Genomic DNA, 16,160 nt, shown 5'->3' with positions numbered 1-16,160 from the left:
TAATGCACATTTGTACATCTGTTACCCTCATTCTCAAATCATTTGATCTCCACGTTTTTTTCATAATACACATTTGCCACAAACTTTTTAAAGCCCTCCTCCCCGGTATATACATCATCTTTTAAGTATTCTGACAAAAAAAAAATTAAATCTTAATCTGATCAAGTCTTTAGATATTACTACCAGTTTAGAGAAAATAGAGGCCAGAGGAACCTATTAAACAATCCAGACACTGGAAAATTGTATAGGATAAACCAGATTTCTCCATTAGTCAAGATAGTAGTGGGGGGTAGAATTTCTGTTCCTGGGTGAGGTGCAGAAGCTAACAACAAACATGAGTCTCCACCAGACTACAGCAATCATTAGTTGGGAGCCACAAAAGCAGCTGGTGAGGCAATAAGAGGAGGAGCTAGGATTCTGAAAATGGGCAAAACTTCAGTGAAGTCAGGCACCCTCATGGGTTACTTTCATCCTAGGCAGAGGAGAAGCGAGAACCAGGCTTTACACCTATGGAAGGTGCTGTCAGGAACAAAGAGACCCGCAGAGCACCTGGAGGGAGTCTGGGAGGACCTCAGCACATGACAAGTTTTCTTCTCCTGTCATTTCCCCCAAGAAGGAAAGCTACCCACGAGCACAGTGGCTCAGTGACCTAGAAGGGTCCACTCTCCATACCTCCTCAAAAAATAAAAAATGATAGGTGACCCCCTTCGAAAGTCCACAAGTCTTGACTTACCTGAAATGTAACTAAAAGACATCTCTGTAATGAAAATATTATAGAATAACGGTGTAACAGCAGTAATGAAAACAAATTTACCAAAAAGAAAACAAATTTACCTATGGTCACTAATTTAAACACTGATGAAACACTGTGGAGACAAAAATCAAGTGCTGCTGAACAGAAATTCCAGACAACTCAGCAATTCCTTGGCTGGGTCTATCCAGTAAAGAGGAGCCACAGCCCACCCAGACATATGCACATCCATGTTCACTGCAACCCTGTTCACCACAGCAAGAAGATGAAGTAAACTCAGTGCCCATCAGTAGAATACGGATAAAGAAGCTTTGAGCATACACACAATGGAATACTGTGCATCACTAAAAAGCGATGATAAGCCCATGAAGCACCTCATGGCAGGATGGGCTTAGAGGACAGTTTCATGCTGAGTGAATTGGACCAAGCACAAAACGACAAATGTTGTATAAGACCACTGCTCTAAAGAAGGGGGGAAAAGACTTTCATGTCAAAGGAAACAGAATTTGGAGGGTTTGCAGGAGGGAAAGAGCGTGGAGAGTGTTGACAGGTACTAACTTGTATGAAGGACAGGAATCCACAAGAGGGAGAAGATAAAAAAGGGAGAGGGAACTGATTACAAGGATCTATATGTGACCTCCTCCTAGGGGATGGACAACAGAAAAGTGGGTGAAGGGAGACATCGGACAGGGCAAGATATGACAAAATAATAATTTATAAATTATCAAGGGCTCATGAGAGAGTGGGGAGCGGGGAGGGAGGGGGGAAAATGAGGACCTAATGCCGGGGGTCTTAAGTGGAGAGCAAATGTTTTGAGAATGACGAGGGCAATGAATGTACAAATGTGCTTTACACAATTGATGTATGTATGGATTGTGATAAGAGTCGTATGAACCCCTAATAAAATGAGGAAAAAGAAAAAGGGAGAGGGGTTAGGATAAGCTATTGGGTGGTTTGATAACTGCTGGATACACAATTGATGATCTGAAATATAAAACCCCCACCCAATTCACAATTTAGACATTGTTTTTAAAGTGCTATTGCACTTTTGTACACCGTAGATTCAAACCAGTTCATTCTATTACCAGTCAGATGAACTGTAACAGTGAGAAGGCCATAAAGAGTTTATGGAGATTTTTTGTGCCTTTTCTTTCTTCAAGGTTATGGCTATTATTAAGTATAATGTTTTTTACTGGCCACCAGGACAAAATTAAACATTTTATAACAAAAAAGTTTATCCTTTACATAATACCATAAAGTAAAATGTAACAAAAGAAAGCCCCATTATCTCTAGGGAAAAAATTCTTATTGTCAAACTAAACTTGGAAGACAAATCTCCATTTTCACAGCTCGTCTCATCTTACACGTGAACTTTAAAACCCAACTTCCCTTACCTTCCAATAGCTTTGTAGACCTAAAAAGTAAAAAGAGGGAACAAGAGAAGTTTCTAAGGATTACTGTAGGCTTCAGTGTCAAGGCAAGACATTTTGATCTATTCAAACCGATTTAAAAAAAAAAAATCTTGCAAAAGCCAAGAATTTAAAGTCTGGCTGAAGCCTGGGGTGTTAGAGTTAAAGCCATAAGACGTTTTATGAAATGAGGATTTTTTTACACATACACACACATGTTTAGATCCTTAAGGTTATTATTAAAGTTTGAAAATAGGAGAAAGAATTCAAAATTAAAAGTATTTATTTCATGTAAGAGCAGGTTATCATAAATATTATTCCATCAGTAACAGCATTAAGAAAAAATATACTGCTACTAGACTTAATGTATGCTCCCTCTGCTTGAGACCTAACCATTTTATTTTAGAAATTATATATTTTGCTAGAATAAAAAAATACCAATGAATAGATATCATATCTAAAACCATATAGACAGAATTACTATATGTCTTGGTAGTTAAAATTCCAATATTGGGCTATCACAGCACTATTTTTAGCTAACCATTTCTATAACACACTCTAACGCATGGGAAAAGTAAGATGTCGTTTCAAAACTTTCTAGACATAAAAAAACTGTTTAAAGTGATCTGACACATAAATTGAACAGGTGTGGGGGGGGAGGCAGTAATGGGGCTATTCTCACAAATATATGTAGGTCTGACACATGACATTTCTACAAATGTATTTATTACATGTGCTAAAAATGCACCTGTAAATATTAGTAGAGGATACAGGGTATATTATAAGATCTGCTGAGCCACAGCCAAAGGCCATGTAAGGGAATGAGGCACTGGGCTTGGGGGCTCAGGACCAGAGTCTCAAAGGACATCAAAGTCAACTGGCAAAACAATACACAATTATTACAGACAAAGTTAAATTAAAATTTAACACCTTATCATCTGATCTCCACATGGACCCATTTTAAATTTGTTCTATATTTTTTAATACGTTCTGCTTTCTTTTCTATTGAAGTTTTTCTCTTTTACTTTGTTGGTAGGTGTTGTTGTTTGTTTGTTATGTTTTTCTGTATATGAAATCCATGCTAGGCAAACCTAAGAAACAGGAACTGGATTGAAGGCTTCTCGGGGGTACGTCAAGGGAGGTTAGGAGGAAATGGGGACGGGAGGTTTTGCCTAGGAAGCACCAAATGTAAGGGTGGCAGCAGAATAGAGAAAAGGAGAGCAGGAACAGTGATACAACTCCCAGAACGTACTGACGCCGCTCATTGTACATGTGGAACTTGTGCAGTTATAGGGCTTGCTTAGCTATCTTTTCACCAGCAATTTTAAAAACGTGAAAGGCACTGAACTCTACATGTGAAGACTGGAGAATGTTTTATGACTACATATTTACCATAATTTAAAAAATTACTCATCATTGCCATCAGCCAAAAAAGTGAATAAAAATTTTATAACCATAAAAAAAAATCCATGGAAAATAAAGACTAAGAAATGTGTATACACAGGAGAAGACTTAATAGACACAAGGTCTAAATCCAACATAGCAGTATATACTGTAAGAGAAAAAGAACATTAGCGGGAAAAACGGTGAAGCTCGATGGTTTACATAGTAGTAAAAAAATAAACAACCAGAAAAAAATTTACAGACAGAAAACAATGTGCAGTACTGAGAGCAGAACCAATGAACAAAGCTCGCCCTACTGCATACAAGTGGTCCCGAATGCACAGCACAGGAAAAGGTAAACCACACAGACGCTCCCCGCACAGCAAGCTGAGTGGACTGAGATGCGAGTTCAAGAAGACCAAAGTAGCTAGAATTTACAGGACAGCACAATGGAGTGGAACTCCTTCCGAGGGGAGGAGGCACGGAGAGAGAACTCTGAAAACCTACAGAAAGGACCCTAAAGTACCTACAGGAACATGGCTGAGGCACTGCGGACCCGCTCTCTTTCCGCTCGGCCGTTCCACGTGGAGGAGAGCCATAGGAAGCCCTGGTGCCCAGCCGGAATGGCATGATCCTGAAGCTCCACTTCCACAAGGGCTGGCAACGGCAGGTGTCCGCATGGTTCAACCAGCCGGCGCAGGAGATCCGCAGGCCTGCCCGGCGTGCCCTGCCCTACAATGCGCTATCACACCAAAGTCTGGGCTAGCTAGGGTTTCAGCCTGGAAGAGCAGAGGATGGCCAGCGTCCACAAGCCAGTAGCCTGCACTATCGGCATTCGGTGGACCCCAGGAGGCCAATATGCAACAGGTGAAGGAACATCGCTCCGAGCTCATCCTACTCCCCTGGGAGGCCTCGGCCCTCAAGATGGGAGACAGCTCTGCAGAGGAACGCAAACTGGCCGTGCAGTTGACTGGACCTATTTTGCACAACCAAAACGTCTACAAGAAGAAAGCCCAGGTCATCACCCAAGACGAGAGGGACTTCAAGGCCTTCACCAGTCTCCGCGTGGCCGCACCAATGCCTGGCTCTTTGGCATCTAAGCAAAGGGCCAAGGAGGTACATAGCAGGGAGTGGGGAAGTGGAACTGTGTCTACCAGGGCCGTTAGTAAATTCTCCAATATATATCTAATATATATTATACACACACGCTGAATACTGGTTGTGTATAAGTAAATTCAATCTCCACAGGACAGAGAAAAGAAACACCGAAAAAGCAGGAGGGTAATTCTCAGTACTCATACACTGTTTGAAATAGTTCAGATTACTGACTAGAATAATGTATAGAATGTGAGAATGCTTAGAAAGATCACATTTTAGCACTAAGACTAATACATGGGGTCTTCAAAAAGCTCATAGAAAATGCCTATTATGAAAAATGTATGCATAGATTTCAAAATGTGTGCACAACATAAAGGCATACTAACTTGTTGTAACAGATATGAACAAGAACCAGTTTGAGGTACCAAGAAAGGATAAACACTGAGCCCTTCCTTCATCAAACATGACTCATGGCATCTTCTTTTAGCAGTTAGTCTTTCCTGATGGCTCTTCCAAAAGTAAGTGGACGAAGTCCAATCAACAATATCCTGACTATACATCTATCACCAAAGACGGACTTATTTGATTTTTGTTATATGTGATATTCTTCAATGCCACAGTTCAAACACATCGATTTTTCTTCTATCTTGTTTATTTTCCAACTTTCACATGCTTTTGTTACGGGCACACTGTAGAATATAAGTCATAAAAAAGAGAATGAAGTTTGAGTTGCACATGTGACTCTATATACAACAGAGGGAAACAGTATCCATCCCTCCGCCATCCTGACAATTAGGAAAACTAAGTGAAATAAGCCATATACAAAAGGTTTGGGGTCAATCTGGCTGGGCCAGGATTATCGTGCTTTGCAGTTGTTGCTGTTGTTAGGTGCATTGAGCTGGTTCCAAGCCACAGAGACCCAACATACAACAGGGCAAAACACTGCCTGGCACTGCACCCTCATCACAACTGCCCTATGCTTGAGTCTGTTGGTACAGTCATTGTGTCAATCCATCTCATTGAGGGTCTTCTTTTTTGATGCCCCTCTACCTCACCAAACACGATGCCCTTCTCCAGGGACTGATCTCCTGACAACTTATTTAAAATATGTGAGATGAGTCTCATCATCCTTTGCTCTAAGGAGTATTCTAGCCTTCTTCCAAGATGTTTGTCCTTTTGGCAGTCCATGGTTTTCAATATTCTTCACCAGGACTACAATTTAAACACGATTCTTCTTCAGTCTTCGTTATTCAATGTCCAACTTTCGCATGCAATGAGGCAACTGAAAATACCATGGCTTGTGTCAGGCACACTTTAGTCCTCAAAGTAGCATTCTTGCTTTTCAAGATTGTGAAGAGTTCTTGCACAGCTATTTGCCCACTTTAAAGAGGTCTTGTGCTGCAAGAAGGTTGAGAGGTATGACCTTGGATGAATGGGAAGATGGAATCCACAAGAAAGGGGACGAGAGGAGGAGGGGTAGGGTAAGCGACTGGCGCATTTGATAAGTAGTTTAAACTGTCAACTACAAAACTGATTATATGAAATTTAAAATCCTCACCTAACTCACAAATTTTAAGAGTATTAAAAAGAAAAAAAAAAAGGGTCACTGATTGGTTTCAGGCAAATTGAGAGGTGAGTTGTAGAACCAACCAAAGTACACTGCAAGAGAAATCAGCTAACCAATACAATGACTCCCCTGGGCAGCTGTGGAGTACTGAGAGCAGAGTATACATACTAGTTGTTCCCCAAAACCCATGCTCGCCTGCTTCCAAGGTAACAGATCTAAATGAGCATATGGCCATCAAAATAAAGACATTTCCTAGCCTCCTTACAGCTAAATTGTTGGGAACAAATGCTATACAATGGTATATAGGACACAGTACACTGTGACAAAAACCCCAAAAGACCTTTGGTGAGTCCTTTAGCCTCTGACCTTTCAGATAACCTTCTGCCAGGAATTCACCAGTACCTTGGACATGAGGATGAGGACCACAACCTGGAGATTCCAGACCACAGTGCAAGGAGAGCTTGGGGGCCTGAGGACTTTGAAAAGCAGAGCCACTATAGTAATCTATGACTGCAAATTTCCATTTACATGACAAAGGAAACTTCTGTGTGAAAAGGCCAAGATGTCACTTTGAAAACTAAAATTTGCCTGACCCAGGGCAGCCAAGGTATTTTCAATTGCTACGTATGCATGTGAATGGTGGAGAATTAATAAGGAAGACTGGAAAACGGATGCATTCGAATTATAGTGTGGGCAAAGAATAATGAATACCATGAACTTCCTAAGGAGCAAACAAATCTATCTTGGAAAAAGTACAGTCAAAACACTCCTTGGAAGAAATGATGGCAAGATTTTCTCTCTCATTCTTTGGGCATGTTATCAGAAAGGACTAGTGTCTAGCGAAGGATATCACACTTTGTAGACGAGAACGTCAACAAAAAAGAAGACGCTCAATGAGATGCTGCGACAATGGGCTCAAGGAATAAATGTGAGGATGGCGCAGGATCAGGCAGGCAATGTTTCACAGGTGGGACTTAGGATCATTGAGTTAAAACAACAACAACAACGGAATGGCACATAACCACAGCAACAACATTCTCTAATCTAATATGAACAATCACAATAAGAACTGTCCAATGACAGATGTAAAGTCTGGAACATCCTCCAAGGCTCACACGGACCATAAATTGTGGCCCAAGAGAAGCTAACTCCTAGAGCAGCGGTTCTCAACCTGTGGGTCGCGACCCCTTTGGGGATTGAACAACCCTCTCACAAGGGTTGCCCGATTCATAAAAGTAGTAAAATGACAGTTATGAAGCAGCAACAAAAATAATTTTATGGTTAGGGGGTCACCACAACATGAGGAACTGTATTAAAGGGTCGCAGCATTAGGAAGGTTGAGAACCGCTGTCCTAGAGCCATTTTGGTAAGAAAAGGCAGAACAAAAACTACAGACTAAACCTTCATCTTCCTACTTTGGTGTATTTTCTACTTCATTAAAAGTGGTCATTGGGGGAGAAAAAAGTGGCCACTGAAACATGTCTCCTTTACCATGAAGCCTACATATCTTAAAGGGGGGTGAGGGGGAGAAGAGATAGTCCATTCACCTGCCCCTATATATCCATATCTTATTACTCAATGTTTATTCGTTCCTCAACACTAGTCTAGGAGCTAGAACTGCAACTATAAGAACAAACTCTTTATGCAAACGAATTTAAATTCCATTGTCAGGAAGTGTTAAAACAGTTGAATAAATTAGATCATAAATTAGGTAATACATATAAAGTGCTGAGGATACTAGTTTAATAGTATCCAAGAAATATCAGCTTTCATTAGCTATAAATATTTTAAGTTCAGTCTGAAAAATATTAAGAAGTTAGCCCTATATGCATCAAACCAAGCTGAGTGCCATTAAGCAGATTCCAACACACAGCAACCCTATAGGACAGAGTAGAACTGCCCCTTTGGGTTTCAGAGACTGTACATCTTTATGGCAGCAGATAGCTTCTTCATCTTCTTCCCACAGAGCTGCTGGTAGATTTGAACTGCTGACCTTGTTGTTAACAGCCTAAGGCCCAGCATTCTCAAAACCAAGAGATTGCTTTTGATGGTTTATTATTGAACATCCTTACTTTTTATCAAAAGACTATCCTTTAGATAACTCCTTCTATTTTAGTAGATGTAAGGAACCTTGGTGGCATAGTGGTTACCCACTGGGCTGCTGCTAACTGAAAGTTCATTAGTTCGAAACCACCAGCCACTCCTCGGATGAAAGTTGGGGCTTTTGACTTTGTATAGTTAAGAGTCTCGGAAACTAACAAGAGAAATTCTACCCTGTCTGGTCAGTTCGCTGTGAGTTGGAATAGACTCGATGGCAGTGGGTTTGGTCATTGAAAAATAGGAGCACTAGTGGCACAGTGGGTTAAGTACTGGGCTGCCAACCGCAAGATCAGCCGTTCAAACCCACCAGCCACTCTAGGAAGAAAGCCGAGGCTGCCTGCTCCTATAAAGGTTTACAATGTCAGAACCCGTGAGCATCAGTCCTACTGTCCAATAGGGCCACTCTGAGTTGGGATCCACTCACTGGCAGTGGGTTTAATTTTGGGTTTTGAATTTAGAGGTAAACATGTCCAGTCAGGCTCTCTCCACTAAGCATCTGGATCACAGAAAAGGCAGCTGGAAATGAGAAACACCCAGATATTCAGGTATTTGTGTGTCTGCGCTCCACATGGACTCAGGTCTGGCAGTACCGTCTTGCCCCAGGCCTGGCAGAGACCTGGCTCTTCAACTCCTTCAGTTCTATTCTCCCAATAAACCTCTTTTGCTTGTTTAAAATGACCAGAATTCGTGTTGCATACAAATAAATCATTCTATAAAATGAAGTATTTACAGCTAAATGCAGTTGCGAAAATCCATTAAACCATATCCCTAAAAAGTAGTAAACTGTATTGCTTGCAAATTATGCCTCCATGAAAAGGGGGCACGGATATTTAATTTAAAAGCAAAAACAGCGCATTTTTTGCTTTGATAACTAAGTATTTTAAATTATTTTCATCTATATTGGTTCTGATCTATTATCAAAAAGCTAAGATAGTTAATGCTTAAGATGGCCATTTTTAAGTAGCACATTTAAAGTCAAGTTGCACTGACTGCAGTGGCTCAAGAATAAGAGAAGTATGTTAATATCTACAAACCATGTCACGCTTACTAGTGCAATAAAGCTCACAACACACATAATGATCATATCTTGCTTTCAAGTGTATTGACAGCACCTTATAGTACTTTGCTTAATTATTTGTTTTGCTTATGTTTCCACTCCCTACTTAGTCTTACTATGCAAGCAGCCTATATCACAGCAGGAAGCTCCTTCAAAATGCAAACCTCTCCAGCTCCAGGAGAGACTGTGCAGTGCAGTGAATTGCTTTTACATGGTCTTTCTAGCGATGGTCTTCTAACTATTCCCAAAATGACTGGCGAGGCAAGTCTTGCAAGGGATTGGTCTGTTTACTATGCAAATTGAGCAGCTTACAATTCAACAGAGGATTGGCTAGTTTACTATGCAAATTGAGTAGCTGATGGTCTACCAAAGAATTAGTCAGTTCAGAGTTCTGCTGGGAGGATCATGTTTTTAAAATGACAAGGAGTGCCGTTATAAAAAGGACAATCTCACAGAGGTTAAGTGGAATCTGGATCAAGGTCCCTGTGCTGAGAACCTCCTAGACCCAGAAGAGAGAGTTGTAGCTCTGAAGATGCTACAAGACAGTAAGAGTGCAGCAGCAAATGTGACTACCCAGAGTAAGAGCTGAGTGTTTTCTAGCAGGCTTGCCTACAGAGTTTAAAAAACAAAACTATAACCCTTGCCAATTCAGGGCACAGGCCTGAGTGTACCCAATACCAGGGCTGCCTTGGAAAATCCGTGCATGGATATTCCTATAGCTTGTCAGGTTTCCAGCAGAGCTAAATGAACTGTAAAACCTACCTGAGCTGGGCAAGAGAGAATTGAGTGTGCCCTCCGCAGATCCCACATACCTCCCTACCCAGGGCAGTATGATGCAATGTAGTGAAATGGCAAGAGACTGGCCTGGGTAGTTGCTAGGAATCAGAGACCAGTGAGGTCCAATGGCAAAGCAGAAGCCTAAGGAGTCTACACAGCCCATCTAAGCACGGTGGTAGCCAAAGGCAGCAGTTACATGAACACCACATCTGACCTGTACCACCAAGCCCAGCAACCTATGAATGGATGTGAGTGATGTGGTCAAGAGTAAGCGTGTCCCTTTGGGAACCTGTTCTTATTGTTTCCTGCGTGATTTCTATGAGTAACAGTGGTGCTTCCTCTGCTTGCTCTCAGTATAGTATCCTGATGCTCAGCCTCAACATGCAGACATACACATTTACATGATAAGCTCCACATGAATATCACTTTTTATTTGTAAATAAATGTTTTCAGTTGAAAACATGGGGAAACATTTTTTTTCACTTTCACAACTTTCAGATTTAACTGAATGATAGATAATATGACAAGTACTTTCCTTTTTAGTCTACCAAGTTCCAATAATAAATTCAAAATCGTCACCTCCCTCATTAGAAATTTAGTCATCTGACCTCTGAGCCCCCAAAAGTCGACTCAAATTTATAACAGGGCTTTCCAATATTTTCCTAGCGTATCTGACTACACGGCCATGAGTAGCCTGCGTAGGCAGGACCACATAGCGAGTCAGCACTGATAGGTGTTGTTATTGTTGTTCAGTGCCATCTAGCCGATACTGACTCAGAGTGACCCCACGTGACCTGTGACAGAGCAGAACTGTCCCCAGAGTTTCCTTGGCTGTAATCTTTACAGGAGCAGATCACCAAGTCTTTCTTGCAGACCCACCTGGTGGGTTTGAACTGTCGACTTTTGGGTTAGCAGCCAAGTGCTTAACTGTTGCACCACCAAGGCTCCTTGCACTCAATTCCATTTCAATTCAGTACTGTGTGTCTCCCAACAGTGTTTCAAGCAAGTATCACTGGTCCTGGTCATCTGGATAAGGAGCTGGGGTGACTTGTGGAGCTTATCATGTCAGACTACTGGCCGCAAGGTTGGCGTTTCAAACCAACCAACCACTTGGTAGGGAAAAGATGAGGCAATCTGTTCCCATACATTTATACCCACCGAAACCCTACATAACAGTGTTTCCCAAAGTGGATGGCACAAACCCAACCAGTGCTGGAACAATCCAAAGGGGCTGCAAAGGTTAGCACCTGCACTTTATTCTGGATTATGGGTTACAGCATGAAATTTTTTAATTGCCAACATGTTGACTAATTTTTTTCCCCAGTGGGCAGTAGACCAAATAACTGTTATCCATGGGAACCAATGTTATCTATGTAAGCAGCAGAAAGAGGAGGCTTTCTACTCCCATTAAGAGTTCTAGTCTCAGAAACCCACAGGGGCAGCTCTATCCTGTCCTATAGGGTCGTCATAAGGCAGCATCAACTCGAAGGCAGTGAGTGTTTTGTTTTTGTGTTTTACACTAGACAAGAGTTGCTAGGAAGCAGAATTGACTCAATGATAGTGGTGGGTTCAACTTGATGTGCTGACTCTCATTGCTTCTTGAATTTAGTGAAACAATGTAGTTAGTTCTTTCCAACACATTATCTGTGTACTCAAATCCAAATTATGCAGATTACCACTGAGTCAATTCAGACTTGCAGTGACCCTAGAAGACAGAGTAGAAGCTGACTGCCACAGCTTTCTCCCCAGGAGCTAAGAGCTTCAAACTGCTGACCTTTGGGTTAGCAGCTGATCACTTTAACCACTGTGCCACCAGAGTTCTTCAGTATCTGGCTAGAAAACCAAAAATAAAACCGCATCTAAACTAAACCTAGCTTTACAACAAAATATTCCAGCTTCCTAGCTTCTTGACCTCAATTTCAACTTAATTACGAGTTCCCCAAGCCCAAAAAGCCACGTCCATTGCCATTAGGTTAATTCTAACTCACACGGATTTTTCAATGGTTGCAATCTTATAAAGGTGCTCTGGTGGCACCGTGGTTAAGCACTTGACTGCTAACCAATAGGTTGCTGGTTCAAACCTACCAGTCTCCCCGCAGTAGAAAAATGTGGCAGGGTGCTACTCAACCCAACAGCAATGATGTACTTACATCACCAGGTCTCTCTTCTATGGAGTTACTAAATGGATTTGAACTGCCAGTTTTCTCTTTAGTAGCCAAGCATAATCCATTTGCACCACTCAAGCACAAGAGTGAAAAAAGTCCAATGTTCACCTACCCAACATTTGGCAATCCAACAATCCCAATTTTCAGGGAGGTTCCAAATCTTCCAATGATTGGGAGTGGTTTGATTCCATCACCTCCCTTTTTGGGGGGCATCTGAAATGTCAAAACAAGTATGAACAACATTTTTTGATATCTCCATTGACCAAAAATGTATTTCATCATATAAAACGTATGGGGCTGCTGATAGCACTGAAAAACAGATGAAAAACTCCCTGGGAATAGTCCACCATCCCACCAACTTTATGAATCCGCCTGCTGTCAACCCAGCACTGACACAAGACTAAGATCCATTTTGGTTTTTTGTTAAACAAACAACCAAACAAAACAAAAAAGTTCTGTAAACCAGTGTGATTTTAATGGCTGTCAAAACAGTCACTGCAGGGAAGTCCTGGAAAGAATGATATAGAAATATATGACGCTGGCCACAAAAAAAATAAACTTTAGTTACCAATCCTCCAATCAGGCTGTTTACAAAACACTTTATTTGCAATGGTTCTAGATTAAGAGAAGTAGGACATATGGTTATATAAAAGAAAATACTGGGAACCAGGGACACAGATTTTTTTTTAAGTATTAAAGAAAAATCCATTCTAGAACTATCAGCAGCCAAGTCACCTCCCACCAAACCATTCTTCTATTACCTAAAATCTATTTTCCGTCATTCCCTCCAAGCCCCCAGTTTTCACAAGGCTAAGGATGAACACATGTCTGTCAGTAAGTCCCTCCACTTTGCTAAGTAATGCTGGTGAGTTTTCAATAACCATTAACCAATCTCTGAAATCTACACCTTGGTTACAGTCATAGAGAAACCGACTAATCCTTTGGAGTTAAAAGTCCAAACTTTCTCAGTCCCTGGCTCCAAGTTCTTCCATGCAGAATAAAGCCCGGCTTGTTCCTGAAAACGCAACCCACGAGGACTGCTAATCTCACCTTCCAGGAGATGAGACTTACAACTGTCCCTGTCTGCTGGCTCGAGTTGTACACCCCCGCTGAGGCCACGCTGGGAGTGCCCTGAGCCTGAAGTGATCTTTCAGCCTCGGTTCCCTGACTCCGAGGCTCCCTTTTTCCACCTGTTCCTGGTCAAGCCCCAGGCCGCGGAAGCACAGCTGCAGGGGCAGAGGCTGGCCTCCCACCAAGGGGTGGACGGCAGCATGGCCAAAGCGGGCGCCCACCCAATACCTCCGCCCTCCGGACAGGGCCACTGATGGTCCCGGACTCCAGAGAAGGCTCTTCCCCTGGGCGCGCCGGGGTGAAGCGTGGGCCACTCCCGGGACGCGCGGCCTAGTCCGAGAGCGCCTCATTCATCCACACACCCCACGCCGCCTGCTTCCCTCGCCCCATCCCGGTCACCCGTCCCGGGCTTCCCGCCAGTCTCCGGACAACCGGCGCGGGCGCCGAAGGCGAGGCGGAAAGCAGGCCTGCGGGCTCCCGGAGGGCCTCACCGTGCTCCGGACGGGCAAGGACTCGAGGTCCCAGACGACGGCAGGAGACCAGCACTGCCGGCAGCGGGAGGCGGGGAGGAAGGAGGAGAGCGCGCAGGCCCAACCCCTCCGCCCAGCTGCACGCACGACGGCGGCGGAATGGGCGGGCCAGGAGCTGGGCGGCACCTGCGCGCAGGCCGCGTGCCCCGCCCTGCGCACCCAGCCCCGCCCCGCGTGCCCTTTCGCCCCGCCCATTGGCTCAGCCTGCCGCGGGAGGCGGGGGCTGAGTGGGCGGAGACTCGAGGCGACTCCCGCGGAGCTTGGCGCGTGTGCGTCTGCTGCTTCTATTGGCACGTGGCGCTGCTCAGCTTCTGATCGCTGCTTCCGTCCTGCCGCGTACCCTGCGCCCTGGCACACGCACACTCGCAGGCCTGCCGCCCCGACGTCACCCGCTGAACCTGTTACCTGTGACCACCCGCTTGAACTAGCTAACCTAGGTGGACTTGCTTGGCTGCCTGCCTAGATCCTCCGGGACCAGGAGCCCAGCCACCATCCTTTCTCTATAACGATTTCTTCAGTCAATCCAGACGAGTAAGAAGGTGTTAAATAAGCTTTCGCAAAGGAAAAGGGGTTATGTAAAAGAAAGCTTTGCATTTAAATTCACAGCGACTCTATAGGCCAGGATAGCGCTGCCCCTTGAGTTTCTGAGACTGCAACTGTGTTCAGGAGCAGTACTTGGAGCGGCCGGATGTTTCTCAATGCTGACCTTTCAGCATAGACGGCTATAAGGACAAACCCATGTGTCTTGGAAGAAGTATGGCCAGAGTGCTCCTTAGAGGTAAGGATGGCTAGACTTCATCTTACACACTTGGACATGTTGTCAGGAGAGACCAGTCCCTGGAGAAGGACATCATGCTTGGTAGAGGAGCAGCTAAAACGAGGAAGGGCCTCAAGGAGATGGATTAATACAGTGGCTGCAACAATGGGCCCAAGCATAGGAGCTATTGTGAGGATGGAAAAGGGATGCTTCATTCTGTTGTCGCTATGTGTCCGAACTGACTCACTGACCCAAAAACAACAAAAGGAAGCTTAGGTTACACTGGTCCTCTGCGCTCACTGTATCCCTGAATGCTTGTAAGAGGGACTGTTTCCCCCCTTTTCTCTGTGCGGTTGAGAACTAGGGTCTTTGGAATGTGGAAGACACAGGTAACAATCTCAGGTCTTCAATTTCTCATCCATAGACTAAGACTATAGGAATCTACCTCCCAAAGTTATGAAGATGAAGTGAGATGATGTGACTGCAGTTTGTCACAACATAAAGCAAAAGCTCGTAAATAGTAGCTGTAGTTAATTTTCGGGTCTCATCCCATCACATTGGCATTTACTGACTACATCCTGAGCTTGTCTTAGAAGTCCTCAGTTGGTATTCTAGGGGTTGTTACAATTACTACAATACTTGTTCCCCAAAATGTAACACTAGAAGATTCTTCCAAAGAGAAGATGAGTTGTTGATTAAGGAAAGGAGACCAATTAGTTGCTATTCCATGTTAGAAACAGGGAAAATTTGAGAAAGATTAAGTACTTTGGATGAATTCATACAACTAGTAAATGGCAAAAGCTACATTTTGAATCAAAATTTAACTTTTAAAAGAAATTTCTTGTTTCTTTCCATCAGAATTCTAATAGAAACTCCTATGAGCAGCAGTTGAATTACTATTCATAGTAAAAATTGCATTAAAGCTTTCCTTAGTCCCAGGAGCCCTGGTAGCAGTGACGGTCATAGTGTTGAACTGCTAACTGCAAGGTCAGTAGTTCAAGCCCACCTGCTGCTCCAGGTGCTCTCCTAAAAATGTATAGCCCTGGACACCCAAAGGAGGAGTTCTACTCTGCCTTTTAGGGTCACTATGAGTTGGAATCAATTCGATGGCAGTGATTTGGATTTTGGGATGAGGTGGTATACTGAGGCAAATTAAAGAGGTTTTGTTTTGCTTTGTTTCTGTAATCTTGAGCATTCTCAAGAACCCAGACACCTTGATTTGGTTTTGACTTGCAATATTTTTTCTTAATATCATTCATAAATATTTACTATTAGTATTCTCTCAACCTAGCACCCTTGTCACTGAAGCTATGTTTTTATAAAACAGGTGTCTGGGTGCACTCTAAAGGAGCCCTGGTAGTGCTGTCCTGTAAGCATTGGACTGCTAACCACAAGGTCAGAGGTTCAAACCCACCAACTGCTCCTTGGGGAAAAAAATCAGTCTACCTGTTCCCATAAAAATTTACAGCCTCAGAAATTACAGGGTCATTCTGAA

General features: G+C 43.2%; 1 protein-coding gene and 1 pseudogene across 1 annotated transcript in view; one reads left to right on the top strand and one right to left on the bottom strand.

Moving 5' to 3' along the window:
- The window catches only part of OLA1 (Obg like ATPase 1), a 150,378-nt gene extending 136,418 nt beyond the window's left edge, over positions 1-13,960 (bottom strand). Inside the window, exons 1-2 of the mRNA XM_004703730.2 lie at positions 13,870-13,960; positions 12,420-12,520 (exon numbers count right to left, since the gene is read on the bottom strand). Coding sequence (XP_004703787.1) covers positions 12,420-12,520 — 101 coding nt within the window. The 5' untranslated portion in view covers positions 13,870-13,960. The remainder of the gene's footprint in view (positions 1-12,419; positions 12,521-13,869) is intronic.
- On the top strand, positions 3,841-4,667 carry LOC115872762 (annotated as a pseudogene).
- Positions 13,961-16,160: the final 2,200 nt, after the last annotated feature.

This window comes from Echinops telfairi, unplaced genomic scaffold (genome assembly GCF_000313985.2).
Source record: "Echinops telfairi isolate 266 unplaced genomic scaffold, ASM31398v2 ScPeMD7_4;HRSCAF=17, whole genome shotgun sequence".
NCBI lineage: Eukaryota > Metazoa > Chordata > Mammalia > Afrosoricida > Tenrecidae > Echinops > Echinops telfairi.
The sequence above is the reverse complement of the archived record's forward strand: the minus strand, read 5'-3'. Positions and strand labels throughout refer to the sequence as shown.